This window comes from Pteropus alecto, unplaced genomic scaffold, assembly GCF_000325575.1.
Source record: "Pteropus alecto unplaced genomic scaffold, ASM32557v1 scaffold157, whole genome shotgun sequence".
Taxonomy (NCBI): domain Eukaryota; kingdom Metazoa; phylum Chordata; class Mammalia; order Chiroptera; family Pteropodidae; genus Pteropus; species Pteropus alecto.
In genome coordinates this window covers 3315731-3340343 of record NW_006440626.1, presented here as the reverse complement: position 1 = coordinate 3340343, position 24613 = coordinate 3315731, and the positions used below count along the sequence as shown (strand labels likewise).

The 24613-nt window shown below is 55.5% G+C and overlaps 2 protein-coding genes across 5 annotated transcripts in view; both read left to right on the top strand.

Moving 5' to 3' along the window:
* ZC3H7B (zinc finger CCCH-type containing 7B) overlaps positions 1 to 10522 on the top strand; it is a 40662-nt gene extending 30140 nt beyond the window's left edge. For all 3 annotated transcript variants that reach the window (XM_006917384.3, XM_006917383.3, XM_006917385.3), the window contains 9 exons: positions 213 to 313; positions 1200 to 1381; positions 3553 to 3638; positions 5924 to 6057; positions 6199 to 6304; positions 6438 to 6546; positions 6821 to 6954; positions 7078 to 7241; positions 7597 to 10522. In XM_006917384.3, coding sequence (XP_006917446.2) covers positions 213 to 313; positions 1200 to 1381; positions 3553 to 3638; positions 5924 to 6057; positions 6199 to 6304; positions 6438 to 6546; positions 6821 to 6954; positions 7078 to 7241; positions 7597 to 7849 — 1269 coding nt within the window. In that variant the 3' untranslated portion in view covers positions 7850 to 10522. The remainder of the gene's footprint in view (positions 1 to 212; positions 314 to 1199; positions 1382 to 3552; positions 3639 to 5923; positions 6058 to 6198; positions 6305 to 6437; positions 6547 to 6820; positions 6955 to 7077; positions 7242 to 7596) is intronic.
* A 4007-nt stretch (positions 10523 to 14529) lies between these two features.
* The window catches only part of TEF (TEF, PAR bZIP transcription factor), a 22454-nt gene continuing 12370 nt past the window's right edge, over positions 14530 to 24613 (top strand). Inside the window, exon 1 of one of the 2 annotated variants that reach the window (XM_006917382.3) lies at positions 14530 to 14799. In XM_006917382.3, the coding sequence (XP_006917444.1) occupies positions 14697 to 14799 (103 nt within the window). In that variant the 5' untranslated portion in view covers positions 14530 to 14696. Of the gene's footprint in view, positions 14800 to 23943; positions 24152 to 24613 lie in introns of those variants that run through there. The other variant, XM_006917381.3, reaches the window with a different exon arrangement.

Sequence of the window (24613 nt, the reverse complement as noted above, 5' to 3'; positions counted from 1 at the left end):
TAACCCCTGCCCCAGGTGCCTGGAGGGGCGGGATCAGAGAGCCAAGGCCCAGGTCACCTGTGAGCTAGACCCAGAGAGGCAGGGACCACAGACCCCAGGACTCTCTTCCTCACTCCATCAACTCAGGGACTTGGCAAAACCTGCAGGGACCCAGTCTGTCCCTCCTGGGGTGGCTATGCCAGGTCCTAGCAGCCCGCCCCCTCCCCGGACAGATCTGCTTTGACAGTAAGCCCCGGATCATCAGCAAAGGCACCAAGGACTCTCCGTCTGTTTGCTCCAATCTGGCTGCCAAGCACAGCTTCTACAACAACAAGTGAGTGGGACCCGAAGGCCTTTGGGACTCAGACCCAGCGTCCACCGGAAAGGCCAGACTATCCTCCTGGTGTTTTCCTGGTCCCCACAGTCCGATGAGGGCAGAGTTACTGCCTGTGTTGTACAGATGAGGAGGCTGAGGCTTGGAAGTAGCTACTCATTAGGCAGGTGGGAGGCCACATCTCTGACTCCCGTCCGCCACCCTCCACTTGTGACATCGGCATTGGACAGGGAGTGGGAGGGGTCGGGTCAGCCAGGCACCCACCTTTGCTCCTTCTGACCCCCTGGCTCTGCCCCAGTGAGGATGATGGCAGCCAGGCCCTGAAGTCGCAGACCTGGGTCCAAGTCCCAGCCTGGTCAACGGCCTGTTCAGTGACTTCTGGCCACTGTGACCCTTGGTCTCATCATCTATACAGTTGATAATGATCCCAATCACCAAGAGTTGCCATGAGGGTAATTAAAATTCCTGGCCCGGAGAGGAACCTCAGTTTTGATTCTAGGCGCAGAGTCAGTTCTAGAGCATCACACTGGGGAACCAGAGGGAGAGGCCCCTTCTCCCACCCATAGGCACTCCCTTCCCCCAGCCTTGTAGCCCGGGGACCTGGTGCCCTGCTCTTGTGGGCATCTCCATCTTTGAGGTGGCCCTGGATTGAGGCAAGGGGAAGGGCGCACAGCTGGAACGCTAACCCAGGACTCTCCATATGTAAGACCCCTACCTCTCACCGACTGTGCCACCACGTTCTAGAAACAGCTACTAGGACAGGAGGCTCCCGGGGGAAGCCCCTCCCCTCTGGCTTGCTGGCCCTGGGGAGAGGGGCCCTGCCAGGAGTGGTGGGGACGGGCTGGGGGCTGCAGACTGCATTGTACCCCGACCCGCCGCCCTCCAGGTGCCTGGTGCACATCGTCCGCTCCGCCTCCCTCAAGTACTCCAAGATCCGCCAGTTCCAGGAGCACTTCCAGTTTGACGTGTGCCGCCACGAGGTGCGCTACGGCTGCCTGCGGGAGGACAGCTGCCACTTCGCCCACAGCTTCATCGAGCTCAGAGTCTGGCTGCTGCAGCAGTACTCAGGTGGGGGCCGGGCAGGGGCAGGCCGCGGGGCCCGCAGCTGTCTGAGGGTGGATGGGCCGACTGAGGGCAGTCAGGGGGGCACTTCAGGAGTTCTGGGGGCGGGGACTGCCTCTGGAGGAGCGAGTGCTTCTCGGGCATCACAGGACGCAAAGACGGGTCCTCAGGGACCCGTCAGGCTCGGAGGATTCTGGGTTTTTCCCTCTCTGGCCGCTGCCAAGGGGAGCACCGTGGGGAAGGGAGAGGCAGGCAGAGTGGGGCTCCTGCTTCACTGGCTACCTGGGTGGTCGTCAGCAAGTCATGTCCCCTCACTGAGCCTCCACTTACTTATCTGTGAAATGGTGATCATCATCTCCGGGTCAGAGTTGACGGTCAAAGCTATTTACTCACTCATCTCACAAGTATTCTCTGAGCACCTGTTCTGTGTCAGGAGATGGTGACCTCAGAACTGACCTGTGTAAGTGAGGGCAAGGCAGACAGTATAGCAAGTGGGTAATAAATACTGCGTTCCATCCCTTCTAGGACACACATTTCTCCCCACCGCGTGTCATAATTTAATTAGTAGTATTTTGTGTGTGTGTGGAACATAAAATAATGGTGCATCTAACAATCGATGTCATCATAGAGTTAATGAAGTAGCGTGACATGATTCAGATGTGCATCAGTGCCATGAGGAAAGGAGCTCAGCAGGACGGAGGGGGACTCGGGCTGGGGCGTGTGGGTAAGACAGTGGGGAGGCCTCTCTGAGGAGGTGGCGTTTGATCAGGGAAGGGTGGGGAAATCATTCGGACAGAAGAAACAGCAGGGCTGGAGGCCCCAAGGCAGGAACAAGCTTGGTACAGAAAGACTGTTCGTGAGGACAGAGCGGCTTAGTGCTGGGTGGCGGTGGCCAGGCGCAGGGGTGGGGTGGGGGTGCAGTCAAAGGTGAGGCTGCCAAGGTCGGCAGGACCCGAATGTGGACAGAAATAGTTGGGATTGTTCTCAATGCGATGTGCAGGGTCTGGAGGGGTTTCAGCAGGTGGAATCATAAGATCTCATCAAGGTGTTTTAGAAGTCACCCTGCGGGCAAGGCGCGTAGAAGGGCGAGGGTGGAGGGAGGACCACAAGGAGGCTGCCTTGGGCCAGAGGGGGAGCAGCGGGGGTGGAGGAAGTGGTTCCATTCTGGGTATATGTTGACAGCGGAGCCGACAGGAGTTGTTGATGGACCGGACGTAAAGTATGACCAAGGATGACGTTAAGGTCGACAGCAAGGTTTCTACTAGAGTAACTGGAAGAATGGAGTTGCCACCTTCCGAGAAGGGGAGGCTCCAGGAGGAGCAGGTTTAGGGGTCATATCCAGGCTCAGTGTGGGATATGGGGTTTGAGCCTGTTGGACTCCAAGTAGAGATCTGGGACAGACAACCGGATGTGGGCAACTGGAAGTTCACAGGAGGTCTGGGCTGGAGAAGCATGTTTGGGAGTCATCAGTAGGAAAATGGATGTCAGGCGCAGTGCCTGGCCCCGAGAAAACGGCCGATGACAAGTGGCCGCTGTGGAGCAGTATCTGTAGGACAAGGTTGATAGTGACATAAGTTCTGGGGAAGGGCCTGGAAGGCTGGAGGGGATGGGAACAGGGCCGACTTCGTGGGAGAAGTGCCAAGCTGCACCCAGAGAATGAGCTCAGTGTCAGCAGTCAGCTGGGAGGGTCCGGGCCACCAGCTTCTGGTATGTGCCTTTTGCTGACTGGGCCCCTCAGTGAGCTGGTGGGCTGAGCTGGGCTAGGCACAGAGCCCGAAGAACCATGGGGCTAGAGGCTGCCAAACAGGAGTCAGGCTTGAGGTCCCACTGAGGGAGGTGGGGGTCAAGGAAGAGTGCTGGTAGCTGGCCCCAGAGACAGAGTCGCCATGCCACACTGCAGGGCCAACATCTTTCTCCTGCACTTTCTTACTCTGGTCCGCACTTTACTTCCTCAGTCCCTGCGAGGGCTTGGAGCAGGCCTCTGTCCCAGGCACGCATGAACAGATGGGCCCAGAGACTAGCAGTTCCCTTGCACCCCGTGTCTTTTTGTGTCAGGCCTAACTGGGGAAGGGGCTCCTCCACCTGGGCCTGGGGTAGCACCAGCGCCTCGCAGACCCCTGCCTTTCTCCTCACTGAGCTGCTTCAGGGACACCCGTGTCTGCTCTCACCCTCTGCAGGCATGACCCACGAAGACATTGTCCAGGAATCCAAGAAATACTGGCAGCAGATGGAGGCTCATGCGGGAAAGGCCAGCAGCAGCTTGGTAAGGCCCAGGGTTGGCGTTAGGGGTGGGGTCAGTCCCATCCCTTTACCGGGACATCATTTCAGACTTACCAGAAAATGTAAAAATAGTACGAATATTTTTTTAAAAAAATAAAAAAAGAATTTGCATATGCAAATTCCCCAGATGTTAACGTTTTACTACATTCCATACTCGCATTTCTATAAGAAACATGTACACTTTTTTCTGAACCATTGGAGAGTAAGTTACAGATGTGATGTTGCCTCAGCCGCAACTACTACGGCGTGTATTTCCTGAAACCAAGAGCTCTTTTTACATGATAGACACGTGAGAGTTATCAACATCACGGAGTTAACATTGGTGTAATTGTTCAGATTCTGGCGTACTGTTCCTCAGATTTCGTGACTCGTCCCCAGATCCTGGGTAGCACACTGCATTTATCCATCGTGTCTCTTTGCCTTTAATCCTGAACAGTTTCTCAGTCTTTCTGCGTCTTTTGTCACTCTGACATTTGTGAAAAGCCGGTTGCCCCGTAAAAGGCCCATCCATCCGGGGTTGTCTGATGGTTCTTCGGACCTCAGGAGGAAGTTATGTTCTTTTTTGGTTCACTCATCGGGAGACACATCATCCGATTTGCCCCTTTACTGTGGTAATTCGGTAACATGGTTAAAGGTGCCTCTGCTGTGAAGGTTTCTCTACTGTGAAGTTATGTTTTTTTTTTTTTGGTTCACTCATCGGGAGGCACATCATCCGATTTGCCCCTTTACTGTGGTAACTCGGTAACATGGTTCAAGGTGCCTCTGCTGTGAAGGTTTCTCTACTGTGAAGTTATGTTTTTCCCCTTTGTAATTAATAAATATCTCTGGGGGATACTTGAGACGATGTAAATATTCTGTTGTCCTCAGACCTTCATCCACTGATCGTATCATCTCCCGTCCCTCTGGATCCTCATTCTGATCCTGAGAAAGTGAGCTGTGGCATTGTGGCATTTGCAGTTGGGGAAACAGAGGCTCAGAGCAGACTTGAGACATGCCCAGGGGCACACTTAGTGGGGTGAAGCCCGGGTTCTCTGACATCTTGCCCAGAGCTTGCTCTGCTCCCTCCCCCCCGTACAGTCACATTGCCCATGAGCTGTGTGATGGTGCTGGGTGGGAGGGACCATAGTCCTGCCTGCCATCTCCCAGGGTGGGTGTGAGGCTCATAGGAGGTGACCACGCTGCAGCTTGCTGAGTCCTCACTCTGCACTGGCCCCATGCTGTCCTGCCGCAGGAGGTTGGGATCATTGTAACTTAAGATAACAGTGGGGACAGAAGCAGGGCGCCTCAGGGCCCAGGAGATGGTGACCGTGATATGAGGCCTGCATGCCATCCACACATGACGGGCGACTCCCTCACCGTGCCACCTTGGGAGAAGGCCAGGCCCTGGCCCCTCCTGGTGTGGCAGGGGGCCAGGGGCAGGGCAGGCTGTCTGGGGTAGGCCTGGCCCAGGCTGTTGACAGGCTGCCCGTCCCCCGTGGGCCTCCCCTCTCTCCCTAGCCCCCTCATTCATGGTCCTCTTTCTTCCTCTCCTCTCCTCTGGTTGCTCCCCTCCTCTGCCCCTCTCTTGTTCCGTCCTCTTTTCCATCCCCCTCCCCCCATTTGGTTTATTTTTGGTCCTGGCCAGGAGCCGGACTAGGAAGCAGTGAGGGGCTCAGGCTGGACCTGAAGAATCGTAGAGAGAGAACACTGAGTTCTTGCCACTTCCTATTCCTCTAAACCCGCTTCGTCCTGCCCAGGTCTGCTGCCAGGGTCCCCAGGAATGGGTGAGGGCCTAGCTGCCCAAGGGTGCCATGATGGGCTTCGACCCTCTGTTGCCACCAGGAGCCCCAGCCTTCCCACCACGATAATACTCTCTGGACTGGCTAGGAAATAGAGCTTCTGTGCCAGCCTGGCCGTGCCATGGGCTTGAGGTGACTTGCTTGCTTGCCATCAAATGGCAGGACCAGTGGCACTGTGGGGCTGAGGACAAGATGCCAGGATGGAAGCTGCCGGTGCCCATGGCACAGCTGCGCCATCCCGCAAAGAAGCACGAGCACCCACCTCATGCTAAGTCCCCATCCTCAGGCCACTTACCCGTGGGTGGGTTTAGTGACCTCTCTGAGCCTCTGCGTAGAGTTGGGGAGTCACTTCCCACCAGTAAGTGATACTGGACCAGCCCATTCCAAGGTGCTGTGTAGCCCTAGCACTCTCGGAGGCCACCTGCGTGACAGACCCCACCTGTGTGACAGACCCCTGGTGCCCACAGCTTCACTCACCTCTCTCCGACAGGGCGCCTCACGGGCACATGGGCCCAGCACCTTTGACCTGCAGATGAAGTTTGTGTGCGGCCAGTGCTGGAGGAATGGGCAGGTGGTGGAGCCTGACAAAGACCTCAAGTACTGCAGCGCCAAGGCCCGGCACTGGTCAGTGGGCGCGGGCGGCGTGTGGGAGGGGTGGGGGCCACTCGAGCACCACAGAAGAGGAGGCTGGGCGCTCTGTGGAGGTCACGGAGCCCGAGGCTCTGCCCGAGGCCTCCCTAACTGGCCCCCTGTGCTGCCCTGCAGCTGGACCAAGGAGCGGCGGGTCCTTCTGGTGATGTCTAAGGCCAAGAGGAAATGGGTGTCGGTGAGGCCACTGCCATCCATTCGCAACTTCCCACAGCAATATGATGTGAGTGCCAGCGTGGGCTGCAGGGGCGGTGTGACCTTGGCTGGGGGTACCACGGGGCCCTGGGAGGGCTCGTTCTCCAGCTGGGGCGGTGACAATCCAGAGGGACCCAGGAGGCTCTCCCCTCACCCCACAGCTCTGCATCCACGCGCAGAACGGCCGCAAGTGCCAGTACGTGGGGAACTGCTCCTTCGCGCACAGCCCGGAGGAGAGGGACATGTGGACGTTCATGAAGGAGAACAAGAGTGAGTGGGCAGGGCGGGGCCCGGACCCGTGTCCCCTCACTGCCGGCACCCCAACTCATCAGCAGGCCCAAGAGCTCCTGCTGCCCCTCCCTTTGTCGCCCGGACCCTCCTCCGGGCGCCCCAGGCCCCGCCCTCTCTGGTCTTCTGTGGGCACCGGGCGGCCCAGCAGCAGCAGAGCCTGGGATGCCCTCAGCTCCCCAGGCTGGCAGGGGTTATGGGGCAGAATGGATGGAGCATCCCCTCCCCAGGCACTTTGTCCCCTATTTCCTACCAGTCCTGGACATGCAGCAGACCTACGACATGTGGCTGAAGAAACACAACCCAGGGAAGCCAGGGGAAGGGACCCCAATCAGTTCCCGGGAAGGGGAGAAGCAGATCCAGATGCCCACGGATTACGCCGACATCATGGTAATGACGCCTCGTGCGTGTTGGTGCCGTGGTCTGGGCCAGAGTGGGGACAGGCAGAGGGGAGGGGTTCAGCCCCCGCGCAGAGGCGTGAGGAGCGGGCACCCATGGTGGCTGTGCCCCCAGATGGGCTACCACTGCTGGCTCTGCGGCAAGAACAGCAACAGCAAGAAGCAGTGGCAGCAGCACATCCAGTCCGAGAAGCACAAGGAGAAAGTCTTTACGTCCGACAGCGATGCCAGCGGCTGGGCCTATCGCTTCCCCATGGGCGAGTTCCGGCTCTGCGACAGGTGCTCTGGGGGCCGGGCCCGGGTGGACGGGCAGTGGGCCTGGGGAGATGAGGCGGTGGCTCACTCGGGCTCTTCTTGGCCCGGAGGTGGTGCACAGGGTGGTGTGTGCGAAACAGCTGCTCCTGGGTGTGAGAAGCTGGGGGCGGGGTGGCACTCGGCCAGGCCCATCCCTTGCAGCCCTGGGTCAGGTGCTAGAGAGGGTGGGGACGTGGCCGCTCTCAGCAGGACTGAAGCTGCCGGGAGAGGCTCACGGGGGGCGGGGGAGGCTAAGTGGCTAAGAGCTGGCTCGAGGTCCAGCAGCCTGTGTGGGCAGGGCACAGGGCTTGGGCAGTGAGCCTCCTGCTGCCCTCCACAGGCTCCAGAAGGGCAAGGCCTGCCCAGACGGGGACAAGTGCCGCTGCGCTCACGGGCAGGAGGAGCTCAACGAGTGGCTGGACAGGCGCGAAGTGCTGAAGCAGAAGCTGGCCAAGGCCCGCAAGGACATGCTGCTGTGCCCACGGGACGACGACTTTGGCAAATACAACTTCCTGCTGCAAGAGGATGGCGACGCTGCCGGTGCTGCCCCGGAAGCCCCCACTGCTGCCCCTGCCACCGTCGCCGGGGAGTAGCGCCAGGTCTTGGTCCTGAGTCAAGTCCTAGGGTCAGGGCTGGGGGGTGGGGACAGAGGGCCTAGTAGAAGGGCCAGGGCAGGCCAGGACTGGGGGCGGAGGGCCACCCTCACCAGGCAGCCCCCAGCCCTCGGGGCCGCCCATCCCGTCTGCCCCCACCTCCCCAGTGTGCAAGCCCAGGTGCACGTGCTGCAGCCACAAGCCGTCCCAGGGTCCTCATCCCGCCGAAACCCTGGGCAGGCCCTCCCCCACCCCCGGCGCTCCTGGTTGGGGAAGGAGGGGCCCGGCTGACCCCTCCAGCTTCAACTACAGCTTTAACTTCAGTCTGCTCCTAAAGGGGGCCCAAAGCTCAGGGTTGGGGAGCCTGGGGTCCCCACTTGAATCTGCAGCAGGAGGGTCCTCCCTGCCCCGCCCTTACCCCACCTCCACCTCCCTGGGGGCAGATCAGGACACAACAGAGAACTGGAGGCCCCAATTAGCTTTAAAATGCAACTCCAGAATGGAGCTGGGGACACTGTACTGGTCACTTACCTTCTGGGGCCTCAGTTTCCCCTCTGGTTAGAAGAGCGGGAGGGGCTGGGCTGGATGACCGCTGGAGTCTGGCTCTCTAGTGAGGCCACCAGCCCAGCCCCTCTCCCTCTTGGGCCACTGAATATAGATTGTAGATCCTCAGAGCCTTCAGAAATGACCCAGCCCAAACGTCCATTTTGCAGATGGGAAAACTGAGGCCTAGAAGGGAAGAGTGACCTGTCCAGGGTCTTCAGCTCATGGCCTGAGGCGGAGCTGGGGTGCAGACTCGTGATCAGGAGACTGAGAGCCACTCATCAGCTGGAGCCTCCAGGCTCTGAGCAGGAATATGCCAGTCTGAATACAGCTGGGGTCCCAGGCAGTGCCACCCAGGGACTAGGGAAGGGAGGCTCAGCACCCATGGAGGGACAGTCCCCTCCTGAGGATGGTTGTGGGGAGTGTAGCAGCAAAGGTTACTTCCCCATGCCGCTCAGGGACAGGTGATAAGGAAAGGTGGTAATGGACAGGGCACCCATGGGCTTGGGTTCTGCATGAGGTACTAGGGGGAGAGGGATGCAGAGAGAACACATGACCCTGGGCACCATGGGCCAGTGCAGGATCAGACGCACATCCCTCTTTTTGGGGGACCCAGCATGGTCTTCCCCTTTTTCCCTAGACCTGGACATACAATTATGACCATCTGTCCTGGCCCCTCCCTGCTCCCCAGCCCTAACAGCTGCCTAGGACCCCAGCTGATCCCCAGCTCCTGTCCCCACCCACCAGTCCCCCCTGTCCCTGTTCCCCTTGTCTGATATCCGTGTGCACCCCGTCCTCTCCACCCCACCCACTGTGGGCAGACCCAGCCTTCCCTGGTTCCCTAGACATTCCAGAATGCCCCACACCATTGGCACAAGAAGTGGGGCCCCCCGGAAGGAACTGGGGAACAAGGCTGGAGTCAGGGGGTGAGATGGAGAGCATAAATACCCCTTATTTCTCCTCAAGCAAGGATTGATAGTGTGCGATATGACGATGGGCACCCCAGGCCGCAGAACCCTGTTCCCCCTTGGCGCCACTGCCAACCTTTTCCCCAGTAACCGTGGCATGCATCCCTTCCTCCCGCTGCCCCTTCCCCCGGCAGGCCAGCACTGCAGAGTTTGGGTGTTGGCGGTGTGGCTGGAGGGGAGACGAGACCACACCCAAGGTGGGGGCCGGTGGCCGTGAAATGTCAATGACACTTATTTTCCCTGATCCGTGGTGTTGCAGTCTGTCGTCACCAGCCTTGTTTTTAGTGTGTATATATGTCGCCCCCGTGATGCATATATACACAGGTATTAAATATATCGCTCTATATAATATTATATATGTGTGTGGTATCCAACGAATCGCTTCTAATGAGGGCTAAAGATAAAGAATTTGGCCAGAAAATGCAGCCATCCTGGTGTAATTAGGAGGGATTTTCAGGGTCATCAAGGCATTTCCGAGGATTCCGGGACTGGAGCCATGGTCAGGTGATTGGGGCAGAAGTGGCCCTGCCTGAGCCCAGCTCTGCCTGGGGGCTAGCTTCCAGACGACCCAGCCTAGTGGGGAGAGAGCAAGAGTGCTCAAAGAAGAAGAAATGATTGATGTTTGTCTCCCACCAAGGGAAGAGGATTAAAGTCCAGAGTTTTCTTCAGCCCATTATCTCTCCAGGGGCCCTTGACATCTGGGCCTTCCTGGCCTGGCCAGAGCTGGGCCCCCGAGCAAGAGGCAGGGAGGGGTCGTGGGGAACAGGCAACAGGAGTACACTTTGAATGATGAGGATAATTATTTCAGTCGTGACCCTGACTGGGAGGCTCAGAGAGTGGAATCGGGCCTGTGCCCACCGCCATCAGGCAGGGATGAGACATCATGGGGAACATGGTGTCCCTGGTGTGAGTGCCCCTTTGCGGTGGGCAAAGAGGGATGCTGCATTTCTCAGCTGGGCAGTAATCAATTTAAGGGTCCTTTTAAAATGTCTGTGTATTAAAAATTTAAGAATACCACACTTTAATATTAAATATTCATAAGGTCTAGTATCTCGATAATAATGTAGATGTTTTAATAACAATTTTTGTCCTTCTTAAAATAAAATGAAAGAAACTTGCTTCTTTTAGCCTTTGTTCTAGAAAATAAACGTGTGCATTTTGACCTCTGTCCCCAAGGTGTCGCTCCTGTTCCTCCCTGCCTGGCACTTGCACTGTGGGGCCTGGTCTGCTCTATACTCATGCAGCAGAGTTGGCCTGCACTGGGCATGCCTCAAGGCAGACATTCCAAGGGGTGAGGGGCAGGTCTGTGTCCCTTTGTAAACAGGGCAACTCAGCTGACCCCAGCTCAGGCAGCACCTCTGCTGACAGGGACAAGTTGTGCTCTGCACAAGTGGCCCCAATAGTCACCCTTTGCTGGCTCTCATGCAGCCTGCCTGCTCTCAGCCCACCTAGTGGGCTGTCCAGTGGTACCCACACCTCCCTGCTTTTACCATGTGCACCATCCTGGGTTCTAAAGGGCTGGCTCTGTACCCTTTCTGCATGTGGCTTTCCCAGAAAGGTGAGGGGTCATGCTGTGCTTTGGAATATGATCCCAGCTGCAACCCAGACTGTTCTCTGGGCCCAAGGGAGATCCAAGTCACATGGGCTTCCTCATCTTTAAAAAGAGACCGTGTATTAGATCAAGAACTTTCAGTAGGGTACACCTGTATCTGCTGGGGTGGGAAATACTTTCTGAAATCTCAGATTGTATGGGGGGTCCTGAAGGGAGGGGCTGCACGTGTTCAAGTGCAAGCTCGCCAAACAGCTTCAAACGGTAGTACGGCGTGGCCCCAGGAGCGGAGGTCCAAAGCCTGTGACTTCCGAGGACGGAATCATGTGGGCCTGGTGTGCAGTCGGGGCTCAGATGCTTGATAAATGAATGACCAGATGAGTAAGAGCAGCAGCGACTGGATTGAGCGCCTGTGTGCCAGGCACTGTGGATGCAGCACGGCTATTCTCCAGAACAACCCTGCATGTGTGGTGTCCACATCTTACAGCCAGAAATCGTTCAGCGACGGTTCCCAGGACCCTCAGAAAGGAGGCAGAAAAAAGACTGAGAACCACTGGGAACTGGCCTGATTTGCAAAGGTCCCTTCAACGCTGACATCTGGGGTTCTCGGCTCCCCTGACCACATGGTGAAAAACCAAAGCGGCACGGCGAGGTACTGCTCCCGAGGGAAAGCGCAGGCCCACCCTCAGGCTGCAGCGGTCGTGGGCCTGCATCAGGGCCTCCTTTGAATCTGGAAAATCAGAGAGTGAGACAGGCAGGACGTCCATGAACCCAGTGGACTAAATTCTTAAATTCTCATAAATTCTAAATCTCTCCTGGTCCTCATTTAGCTCAGGTTGGTAAGCGCTGAGCAGCCACCCTATCTCAGATCCTGGGGATACGAGATTTCCTGAAGAATCATGGCTTCCCTTGACCCCACAATCTGCTAGGGGAGACAGACCTACAGGGAAGAGTAGGAGTGTAGGGTGATGTGACAGGCTTGGGGGTGGGACAGATACTCCAGGTGCCAGGGAAGGTGCCTCCTCCAGGCTGGGGAGCCAGGGCGGGCTTCCTGGAGGAGATGATGCTGGAACTGAGGCTTAATAAGACTGTGTCATTTGTAATCAATGTGCACCTACTGTTGTGCATCTTGCTTTTTCTCTGTTACATTTCGCATGTGTGTCTCCATGCCCTGATGTAACCTAGATATTTACAGTCAGTGGCTGACACTTCATTCGTCAAGGGACCAGAGTTGGTTTGAGCAGCCCCTAGTTCCTGAATGCAGGCCTGTTTCTGGTCTTCGTTCCTGTGAACAGGGGCTGCAGTGACCACCACCACCGTTGTACCCCTGTGGGCTCCTCCCTGCCTCTGGGGCCATCTGGGCAGGAGGGGTGACTGTCAGGGACTTGCGAATATGAGTGGGCGTTGTACCCCTGTGGGCTCCTCCCTGCCTCTGGGGAAGCTGCTTCTGAAAAGAGGCCACCTGGGCAGGAGGTGTGACTGTCAGGGACTTGCGAATATGAGTGGAGACAGCTCTGCACCTCTACAGAGAGCCTTGAGGGCTCTGCTAGAAACTGCATCCACATGCCCACAACCAGGGGAGCCATCTACAGCAAGACTTGAGCCAGTATACCCAAGAAGTACAGACGGTCACGACACATTGGCCACTTGGCCTTTCCAAGTGTCCCCAGGCTTATGCGTGGCCTCATCTCCCCCTACCTCTGCCCTTCCTAGCCACTAGACCCAGCAACCTGCTGATGTGGCCCTTGTGTGACCACAGGCGATGCTACAAGCTGGACCCCCTGGATGCAGAGTGGGGGTGCCAGGTGGACTGACACAGTGGATTGAAAATTCCTTAAGAGTAGGGACTTGCCTGGCCCGGGTTGGTTACTTAATTTTGAATTCCTCTAGAGGTCGAGGCAGTGCCAGGTATGCAGTAAGTGCTCGTTCGCGGTCGGAGAGGCTTAGTACATTTGTACATTGAAAGGGGTCTGCAGAGAGCTCAAGGGAACGAATCTCCGAGAATGAAATGTCATGCGGCAAGTGGGTATTTTTGAGATAGGTAGGGTACTTTCTGTTACCTCAAATCACACTCTGCGGGCACCTACCCACTCCACCTTTGAGGTAAGCCTGTCTTACACACGAGATTCTTGGAACAAGGAATGGTTAATGGAGCCCAGCCTCAGTCAGCCACAGCCTGCAGATCGAGGCAGCTTGCACGCCAGGCCCACTGTACCCTCACACCTGGGGGCACAGAGGCAAAGGGCACCAGAAGGATAGATATGAAATTAAATGTGTTACGAGGAAGGGGAGTGGGAGGAGGGACAGGGGTAGAAATCACATTTCTAAAGGTGAAGTCCTAGGGTCAGGGGTGGGGGGTGGGCTTTTGAGCTTTGAGCCATGTGCTGTTTTTTGTATTCAAAAATTGAAATTAATTTTAATTATTTTGGGAAAAGAACATGGTTTGAGAGGGCTATGAGGGAGAGACGAAGAGTAACTAGAGGACAAGGTGAGGACTGTTAGGAAGGGGTGTGGCCAGAAGGCATTCTTAGAGTATGTCTGATTCTGTGCAAAATGAGATTTTGGAAAGCTGCAAAAGACTGCATAGAAATCAGCTATAGTCCAAGGAAGCAACTGCTTATTGCATCCAAATGGGAGTGTCACAGACACAGAACCAGAGCTGAAGGGAAATTCAGAGGTCACAGCGTTCACTAGTTTCAGGCTGGAGACCCAGAACTGCACTGCTTGTTCACGATCTCACATCACTGCGGAAGCACCAATAGCAGACGCCCCCTGGCCAAGTCTGATGTTGGTCTTCGGTGGAGGGTGACATATAGAACTTTGGCTTCAAATACACATCCAAGTGGCCTGGGGACCACGGAGGCCATTGTCCTGGTGAGAGGGCCAGGGAGGGGACTATAGCAAACAGCCAATTGCCACCAAGGTTCCTAGGACAGGGTGGGAAGGACATCCTCCAGGACACACCTGGGCCAGGTGCGTAGAGCTGCCCCCTTTCGGTAGTGACTGTTCTGCCTGCCCTCCAGTGCGTCTGCTGGCACCTGCCTCGTCTTCTCTCCGGAAGACTAGAGGGACCCCAGCCTGCAGGTTTTGTCCCTTCCCTTAGGACAACAGACTTGAGGCTCTGCAGACAGTGGAGAGCCCAGTTACATATGCCACACGCACATCCATGTGCCTCGCAGGGCACAGGTGCCTCAGCATCGAAGCACACCAACAGCCCCCAGAGGCTCACAAGCCCGTGGGGACTGTGCGATGCACTGTCATGTGCCTGTCTGTGCCAACACAGTTCTTCCTCTGTGCCGAGCTGCCTGACGGGCCGGGGTCTCAAGTCCCAGCCCGAGGTGGTTTCCCTGGCAGGCCCTGCTCTCCCTTGCATCAGGGCTCCTCCGCTGAGTGTGCCTGAGTGTACAGTGCACGCTCGCTGTGGGCGTGGAGCCGGCTCAGTGTTCTCACCTGGCAGGCCCTGCTTATGGCTCCCAGCCTGGGGGAGAACTTCCCTTTGCAAAGTTAGATAACAGGCCGGGCTCTCTGTCAGAGGATTGGCGCGGTGGCTCCACGTGCTGCAGCTGGCACAGGGCCAGGCCCGCCCTGCTAGGCAGCGGGAAGGGAAGGCCTGGCTGCAGCCGGAGCTGGCAGGTGGCCGAGCTGGGGGTGGACGGGCGGGCTGGGGTCTGTGCTGCCCATTGGCTGCCTCGGGCTCCTGCCCCGCCCGCCTCCAGAGCTTGCGGCTCCTCAGCCAGCTCCTGCCTCTACAGCTGCCTCTGAACTCCCAGAGCAAGCTCCTCCTGCCATGTCGAGCTGCGACCGGATCGGAGTGGCCCCGGCCATGGACATGCCTGAGGTCCTCAAGTCTCTCCTGGAGCACTCTCTGCCTTGGCCAGAGAAGAGAACAGGTAGGAATGGAGGTGGCCTCCATTGGCTGTGAACCCAGGTGCCTAAGGGGTGGGGGCAGCCGGAGCACAGTGGCAGGACAGGCATCTCAAGCTAGGGAGGGACCCCTGGTCCCTTCCTGGGCAGGAGGAAGGTCTGGGGTGCAGAGAGAGACACGGTGGGGAGTGCCACTGCAACTCAGGAACTATCCCCTAGGCCTGCGAGCTTGGGGAAGCCATGGCCAGTGTGTGGCCACTGACAGGTGCTGTGCTCATGTGGGACAAGGATGGGACCAGAGGGCTCGGCTGAGAAAATGCACTGGACGCTGATGCTTATTAAGCTCCCTCGCCGTGCATGCTGAGGCGGCAGAGACTGGCAGACTGGAGACTCGGGTAGTCGCCTGTCTGGAGAAGAGGCTTTCCTCCATGCTCCTGCTTCAGCTCCCGCTCGCTGGAGGGCTGAACCCATGGATGGGAGGGAAGCTGTTATGTAACAGAACTACAGGCTCGAAGCCCGGGTTCCTAGGATACCACGGGCAAACATGGGGCGAGGCAGCCGGCGGAGGAGGGCGTGGACCCTGGGGCAGAGCCAGCAGCCAGGCCCAGGTGTCTCCCAAGTCCTGCCTGAGAAACATAAGGCCATGGCTAGCTTTGAGGGACACCTACTCAGGATATCCACCGCCCCCCCACCCCGATTAAATATTCCTCCCAGTCCCCTCTGTTCTAAGACATTGGGGGCTCACACCCAGTTCCTCATCGCTCAAACTCCCCAGGTCCCTATAAAGGAGCCCAGCTGTCCTCTGCTGCCCAAATCTGACTTAGGAGCCCAGTGTCCCCTCAGGAGACGCCCCTCAGGCCTCTCCCTCACAGACATCTGGTGTTTCTCATTACCAGGTAGCCCTGGTTGCCCCCGCACAACTTCCTTCCGCTGGACCCTCAGCCCACTCCAGAACTCTGGAGCCTGGGGACAGATGCCCATGGGGAGCTGGGCTCAGGGAAGGAGGGGTGGCAGGCTCTGCTCCCTGGAGAGACTGCCTGAGGGCAGAAGGTGGGTCCCAGAGCTCATGGCAGGGTCCCTGTGGGCTCTCGCAGAGCTCTGGGCTCGGCCCCTCAGCCCACACCCTGCGGTTTCTAATGCAATCCGGGCCACCCTCAGAGGCGGGCATCACAGAAGGAGTTCCCGTGCCCGCCTAGCACTCAGGACCCCAGCTGCTCAGCAGAAGCAGCCCATCTCCTCAGGACACCCTCAACTCAGCCTGGTGGATGAGCCACAGCTGACTTTTTCTTGCCATCTCTGATCGGCCCGTGTAGGCTGATGAAACTGAAGCCCTTACAGTTAGAGGTAGGGGGTGGGGGCTCTCTTCAGTCCAGGGTGCACAGGGACTGGCTGGGCTGCCCGCGGCTTGTAGGGACAGCTCGTGGCTGGCCGGGAAGGGTTCTTGGGGGCAACTCAGGGCGCTGCTCCTCCGATGAGGATGACAGAGCCTTTGAAGTGTGGCAGCAGCTGCTGGTCGCTGGCTCCCAGCTGGTGCACAGAACCCCGCGACAGCCGGAAAGTCCCCATCGCACACTGTGGATGGGCAAAGTCGGGTCCAGCGCTGAGAGGACTTGCCCAAGGTCTCAGGCAGAACTGTGCCAAGAGCTGGCAAGCTCTGACTGAGGGTCAGCTGGTCTGGTACAGCGGGGTTGGTCAAGTGGCGTGGGCCAGTGTCTCGGTCACCTCCTCTGAGCGGTATCACTTCTCCATGTGGTATCCCACTGAGAGGCAGAAGCATGAGGCCCTGTGGGATTGACAGATACCAATAGGTAGATAAAATAAGGTGTCAGTGCATCCCCCAAAGACTGCACTCACATCGCTGCCCCCAACCCGCAATCAACACTTTCCAAAGCTCCCAGATTCTCTAAATCTTTTATGAAAATAAAGGTATCTATCTGAAAAGCAATACACTTTGGTGGAAAGAGCACACACAGCACGCAGAACTAGAATTCCCAGTAGTCATGTAGCAAGCACTTTAAAAGTTCCGGATGCCGCAGCTTCCCTCCCTGTGTCCCCGACTCTGGCTTCCAGCTGTGGGAGGAAGACAGCTGAGGTGCCAGTTGCCCTGGCAACAGTTGCCCTCAGGATGGCTTGCCCTTTGCTTTGGTGTAAAAGCGGTGGTTTCTCGTGGGGGACTGAGACCTGTTAACAAACTCCTCAGTTTCTCCAGCTCAGTGGCTGTGCTTCAGCACACATTTAGGTCACGTGCTGAGCGTACCTTGGGTCCATGAGGGAATTTCGGAGGGAAGTGGGAGGGGTGTGAGAGATTCCAGGTGTGCTCTCATGAGACTCTGCTCTCCCTGCAGCCTCTCCTTCCATTTTCTAGTCTCGAGGACGCTCCCTGAGACCAGCCTTGGGGTGTCTTCCTCTCTCTCTTGCCTCCTACCCCAGCCTGTGCAAACAGACCTCCACCTCTTTCCTGACCGGGCTCCAGCCTCCCTCGGCTTCAGATTACAATGGCCACCTGGCAGCCCCTCACTCTGGGCCACTAGTTTGACCAACTTTCCTGTGGGCAGAGAAATCTACGTCCAGCAAAAGGGTGGGTCTGTACGCCAAGCCCTGACTCAGTTTCAGGGGAACTGCCTCTGGGCCCTGATCTCTCCACTGTTCTTACTGTTTCTGCTACTGCTCTTTCTTCCCAGGATCCTCTTACAAAAGGCGATTCTGTTCCAGACCGCTCACTCTCTCACTTTCTTCTCCAGCTTCTTTGAAGTGTGGCAGCAGGTTAAGAGAAAGACCCCTCTTCTCTTAACCATACTGTTAGCTCTTTATACCCATTCCTTTCTTACCCTATAGAGCCTTGGCTGTGCTCAAAGGCCAATCCCCCATCTTTCTGCCAGCTTCGGTCACTCAGGCCTCCTTTCTAGGGGGCCAGGCAGCATGAAACACACTCCAAGGTTGAACGAGGCCTTCACCTGTTCAGTGGAGCAGGCAGGGTCCTCATCTCGGGGAGCTCCTAATTTGACACTGATGGGTCACCCGGCAAGGTATTCTAGACATTCCTCTTTCTCTATCCCCATCTGTAAAAAGTGGAGAAAGAATACCTGATTCCTAAGCTTGTTGCCGGGATTAAATGAGTTATCCCACGTGAAAGCGTTTGCAAACTGTGAAGTCTCACGCTATACTCTCTGTGAAGGGCAAAGAGCAGCTGGTCCTTGCCTTATGCTCCTTCCATCGACATCATATTTGCAATCTGACCCTCATTCCCTCCTTCCTTTGAAGCTTGTCCTTAAAAGAACTGAATGTCGCAAGTTTGTGCGACACACGTAGGGCCACCTCCTCGGAAACTTGGAAACGTGTGTTGAGGGTCTTGGGGGCATGGTGCCATTGGCCCTTCACCAAACCGGACAGCCCAGCTGGAAGGGCCAGAGACAGAGCTGAATGATAACAGGCTGGCTCTCAAGGGGACTTGCTGGGACAGAGGCAGGGGTGCAGAGGAGGGGCCTGGGCAGCCTCCTCTTGGAGGACTGAGCTAAACAGGAGAGGGTGGACTTGGTGAAGCCAGGGCCATCCTGAATGTGGCCTTGGTAAGATACATGTGGTCACCTCCACTCCCAGTAACCAGGCAAAACAGAGAAGTCCTCAAGTTTGCTTGCAGGGAAGAGGAGTGTGAGGGGGCAGTCCTTATGCTGGAGGCTTAGCTGCTTTAGTCCTTACCATCTACTAAATGGCGCGGAAACCCTCAGGGCCAGTATGCAGGCCAGCCTCTCTCCTTGTTCCCATTGGAGGGGTTCAGCTGTCTTCTCTACCTGTCCCATCACCAATGAAACAGGAGAAACTCCTTGTCACTGGCTGCCAGAAACTGATGGCAGTGTCCAGGAGCGCCCCCTTCCAGATGGCATTGCATCTTGACGGGCCTGACCCAAGGCCAGGTTGCTCAAGGAATGAACCCTAAATTGAATGACCACTGTTTTCTGAGCATGAGCTGGGAGTTGTGCCAAGTGCTTTGACATCACGCCTGTGAAATGGCTTTGCAAGGGGAGTGTGATCATACACTCTACAGATGAGCAGACTGAGGCTCAGAGAAGGGAAGGCCACATAGTTGTCAGGGGTTCCAACTCAGCTCCGCCGTCTCTGCCCACGGGGTGCTGGAGCCTCTGGAACCCCGTCTCAGGGTAGCACCTCTTTGGTCATCCATTGCTTTTTCAACATTTGTTCATTGAGTGTTTGCTACGCTTGTGGTCTGGAACTGATGCAGGACAGGGCAAATTTCCCCAAGTGACAGGGAGACCAAGCCCAGTACCAAGAGAAGAAGGGGGTCCTTCAGCAGAGGGTGTAGAAAGAATTCAACACGCATGCCAAAGTTGGAGTCAAAAGGCAAGTATTAGAAAAGAGATAACACTCCACAGGGTGTGGTCTCCTCTCAGAGGCAGAGAGTGAGAGGGACAGGGAGAGAGAGACAGAGAAAAGGCACTGAGAGGGACCCTGAGTGTTCTGAGGATTCAGTTTGTTATTCTTTAGTTCCCATGTCCTTTGATAAGGACATCCAGTGAGGAAGGGGAAGAGTATGTAGAGTTAAAAGGTAAGAATATGTAGCATGATGAAAGGCCTGCTGGCAGTTCCCAGCCTTGAATCCTTAGGTTCCCCGTGGTTTTAGCCGAGTGACTCTTGGTGCCTGTTCCCCTTTGCAGGTGTGGAGAACGGGCTGGTTAGCAATCCCAGCAGAAACCTTCCTTTGTTCTGAAGGTGTCCTCCTAGTCAGGCTACAGGGCCGATGAGCATATTGCAGTCTCTGATTGTGGCTTGATTAAAATTTTAATTCTCTTGCATCCTCCCTACATTAGCATGAATGAGACACACAGGGCCTGCTCACCTGGCAGTTGCATTCCATAGGGAAAAAGCCGACAATAGCAATCAGGAGCCAGGGCTAGCCTCTCAGAGGGAGTGAAACTTAAATCAAGGCCTAGGTGAGGAAGAGCCAGAATTTTAAGGCTGAGGGAACAGCTCCTGCAAAGGCCCTTTCCTGGGGCAGGAAAGACACACGTGTCTGAGCAACAGAAGGCCACTGTGGCTGCAGAAGGTGAGCGACAGGGAGAGAAGGAAGAGGTGGGGTTGGAGAGACCTGAAAGAGGAAGAGCCTGCAGGGGCTTGAAGGTCTTAAGGAGAATGAGGCTGTCATCTCTCTGTGTGCAAGGCCCCGCCCACTCCCACTACTCTTGGGGAAGTGGCAAGTGGGGAGGAATGAGTTACTCCCAGAACAATCCAAAATGGAATTATAGTAAGAGTTAACTTCAACCGAGCACTTGCTATGCACCAAGTGCTGCTCACAGCAGTGCCTAAACTGATTACTTCTGACACTCAGGCGCAAAGAGGTTAAGTAACTTGCCTGAGGTCACACAGTTAGAAGTCTTGAAGCAGGAATCAGACCCCGATGATCTGGCTCAGAAGTCCACACCCTACCATGCACCATCAACACAGCTTGCACTGGAGAACCCCTGGCCATCTGGTGGTAGCTGTTGAGACATGGCAGAGGCTGGAGGTGAGGGCTTCTTTCTGCAAATGGTCCCTCTTGGGGAAGCTCTCCATCTGTAATTTGAATCCTGGGAGTGGGCAAAAAGCAAGCCAAACAGGAAACTAGTACTGTTGAGAGTATTGAAGAGATGGGCAAGAGTTAGTAAAGAGCCTCCACCCACCACTCCTGCATTAGAACACAGTGAGACCAAGGTACAAAGCTCAGCTGGGAGCTATGCAGCCACAGGTATGTGGGCTCAAAAGGAGGCAGCCGTTGGCTAGGCTAGTGCTGGGGGACTTGCCATGTTTGTCATGCCAGGTTCAAATGTGAAACACAATGACTTATTTAATGTTAATAACGTTCCACATGTATAGGACTTGGCTCTGGAACATTTTATCCCTCCTACCAGCACCAACAACAAATGAGCCAACAAATATTTACTGAGTTACTACCCTGAACAAAGCTTTGCACTCTCCTGCATTCGGTATTGACAAAGCGCACAGAGAACTGGGCTTTGTAAGAGTTCAATTGAAGCCTTATCATAGTCCTGCTCTTATACACACCAGGCTTATATCACATACTTCAGGAAGTGGTCCTGTCTTACTAGATGCTACATATATGGCCAGAGGTCATTATGAGGTATCTGGCCAAAGGCTCCCGTGCTAGTGTTTTAGCTCCTATGAAGTTAAAGTTTAAATATTACTCCGAATTGGTATAAGGGCTTAATTGAAGGTACTTGTTCTTCATGGGGTCAGTTGAATTAGGTTTTTAACTTGGGTTGGTTAGCAGGTTTCTGGAACATAAAAGGGTAGAATTTAAAGCCAGTCTAGCCCTGGAAAATATTCCAGCTTATACTCTAGGACTCGACCTCGGCCTCACAGCCTTGTTCCCACACCTTAAATAACTCTACTGACCCAACACAACCTGAGTGTAAGGGGAAGGGTGGAGGCCCCCCCCTACTCCATGCCACACACTGTTCCAGAAGGGCACTTGACATTGCTTCTCACACATCCTCGTAACCACTCTGTGAGGTAAGCATATCCATTTCTGTTTCCAAGAGAAAAATAACTAAGGCTTAGGAAAGATAAGTCACTTGCCCAAGGCCACGTGGCTGGTCAGTCAGTGGCTATGGGGAGACTCTACCCAGGCCTGCCTCCCAGCCCCACAAAGTCACCGCTGCCCCGACTTCCCTCAAGAAGTAGCTGCATGAAACCCTATTACTAAAGAACATTAAGGTAGCTCCTCATACCTTTAAAGCCTTAACCATGTAATAACATGTTCTTTTTATGGAGTTTATTTCTTTGTAGGGCTCACACACACTGTGGAAATCAGCTAATTGCTTCTCAACACTTATTTATCCACTCAGAGAAGGGGCAACGCCACACTGTTATTCCCACTTTCCTGACAGGAGCTGGAGGTAGAGAGAGGCTGCTATGGCTTTTCTCCGGTCAGCTGGAGAACGAAGAGGAGAACATAATGGCTCCAGCCTCCAGGATGGTGCTGTTGATGGCTGCCAGCCGGCGACATAGCTAACCTCCCAGCTTGCAAGTAGGCACGAGAGAGAACATGTTTGTAGTGTTCCCGCATTATTTGTGACACGCCATTTACCCTGTGGTTATCCAGAGAAAAAACCTGTCTCTCGGGAGTGTCAGTACATGAAAAGAGAACTGAATCAAAACTAACTTTTGGAGACCTCACCTGCTTGCATCACTTCTCGCTAGTATCACTTGCTAGGTTGGTTGCTCCAGGCAGGGTGATAAGTGGAGTAGGCATTATCCCTTTGGGATAACTGTAAGTTAAAAAAAAAAAATCTAAATCTTTACTTCCCCCTACTATGTCCTACTTTTGTCATGAACGAATGTTATAACTTTCCATTGTTATTGTAAATCTTCCTTTAATACCTTGAGAATTTCTCCCCCTTAACATGGTCACATTAGCCATGAAAATATACATTTAACTCTAACCCAGTAAGTTTCTTCAAGGCCAAACCATTTTTTAAAAAGCTTTGTATATTGTTTTAATCAATCTCCTTGGAATGTCCTTTAAAATTTGTTTCTAAAACCCTCTAGGTTAGTTTCTCCTAAAGATAACTTAGTTTAGCCACACACAGAATTCTCACTAACAACTCTGCAACACAACAGCTTTTCTGAACCCAGTTTAGTATTTGCACTAACTTGAGAGTGGCACTGTACTAGCCTCTAGGATAATGGATACACCAAGCAGTGGATTTGTACCCATTAGTTTTAGTAAAATTACGAAAACTACCATTTGTTGTAGGTTTGCAATTGTGCATGTTCCATACACTGGCTCACAGAAACCCCACAATAGAGATCCTGCCCTGTCTCCCTTTGACATATAAGGAAAGGAGGCCTGGAGAGGCGAAGCACTTGGCTGGAGGTATCAAGTCAGAAAGTGACTGAAGTCTAATGAGTGTGGCAGTAAGAACTCGAGTTTTGGAGTCAGACTCCATCACCAGCCCCAACCACCACTTAGCATCCCTTCAAACCTCTTGCTTTCCAGGCCTGCTCAGGAACAATTTCTTTTTCCTCCTCAACGCCCAGCAAAATTATTATAGCATCAGCCTGACAAGTTTCAGCTAGTTGGGGGTTGCACTCACGCACCTACTCTATGAACTGAAAACTCTATCCTACCATTCCCCCAGCCCAACTGCTGGAAGGCTGAGGCCATTGGCAGGATACAGTATAAACAGACCAAAGTCTCTGCCCTCTGGGCGTTTAGGCAGGGAGGGTCTAGTATTGTCTGGGTTCAAAGCAGAGTATGATTTGTTCTATAAAGAGGTACAAAGTTCTGGGCACTGCTTAGAAGCAGCTGCCTATAACGTTCTCCACATGTGTGCCCCTCAGATTTTACATTTTCGAGTTTCCTAAGGAACTCCCAGGGAGTGTTTGTGTTTTCAGAGAGGAGGTGGTTCTTCCACAAAATGTATAAATGGTACCCTGTGTAAAGGAGTTTGGTTGTGTTTTGTCCTTAGGAAAAGGATAGACAGGTCCTAGACAAGAACAGAATTTCAGGGCTGTTGAGAATTTTAGAGGTTGTCTAGTCTAACCCTTTAATTCTGTAAATGAGGAAACGGGCTCAAGTGAAGCAACTGGACTTTCCCAAGGTCACAGCTAGTAAGAGGAAAGACAAAAGCGTGTACCCCGGCCCTGGCTCAGAGCTGGGCCCTTTATCTCCACTCCACCCTACCCCACTCTACCCCGGCTTCAAAAATGCTCCCTCCATGCTAGTGTTTATCTGGCCGCCACGCCTGCACCAGAAACCCGGGATCTGTGAGGAACCCGACACCCCCTTCAGCGGCGACCAAGCCTGCTCCCGCCATCCCTATGGGAAAGGCAAATCGTGGTCCGCCGCCCTGCCCTCAGCCAACCTCTGGGTCGCAAGGGAGGAGGGGTGAAGGCTCGGCTCTGCGTCCTGGCCCCAGGATCCTGGGCAGAGCCCCAGGAACAAAAAGGCCCTTCCCTCCTCCCCTTCCTCCCCTCCCCGCCGCAGCCCGGCACGTGCTGCGCCTCGTGCACCAACCCAGGCCCCGCCCCCGCCTTCCATTGGCTGTTCCGCACCTTTCCCCTCTTCCCCCTCCCCGCGCGACTGGACTCGGCTGGGGCTCCACGTGACCCGAGGGGGGCAGGGCCATGCGGCCCGAGCGGGCTCTCTGATAGGCTCCCCAGGCCGTTCCCAGCCCCGCCTCCCTTCAGTGGCGCGTCCCGAAGGTGACGAGATTGGGATAAGAGGAAAGGGAGAGCGGTTACGGTGGTCTGAGAGGAGAGCGGGGATTATGAAGAAGAAGGCGAAGGTGAAACCTCTGGTAGAGGGAAAGGAGCTGCAGCCGAAGAGGGCCTATGACACAGACTCCAGCAGGCGCCAATCAGGTGACACGGGCGGACGGGGCTGGGCCTCCAGCGTTGCTCCTCACCTGGCCCGGCACGTATCCCACTTACCCCCGGCAGATTAACCAATCACAGCCTGGAAGGCTGCGCCCGCCCTCCTCACAGGGTGGGCCAATCCAAGGCCGCGATCCGGGGACGCTGGCCTGGCCTCATGAATAATTAATATGCCGGAGCCTGTCCGCAGGCGGGGTAGGGATGGAGGGAGGCGGGGGAGCTGCTGGGCGCCTGCGCGGTAGCTGCCCGCGTCGTCAGCTGCGGCGGGTCGCACGGCTCCGGCCATATCTCGGGGGGCGGGCGGGGGAGGCGAGGCTTGCGAGGAGAGCGCCGTGCACGATGTCCGACGCGAGCGGCGGAAAGAAGCCGCCTGTAGAGCCGCAGGCAGGGCCAGGCCCGGGGCGCGCAGCTGGGGAAAGGGTCTTGCCGGGCTCCTTCCCAGAAGTCCTG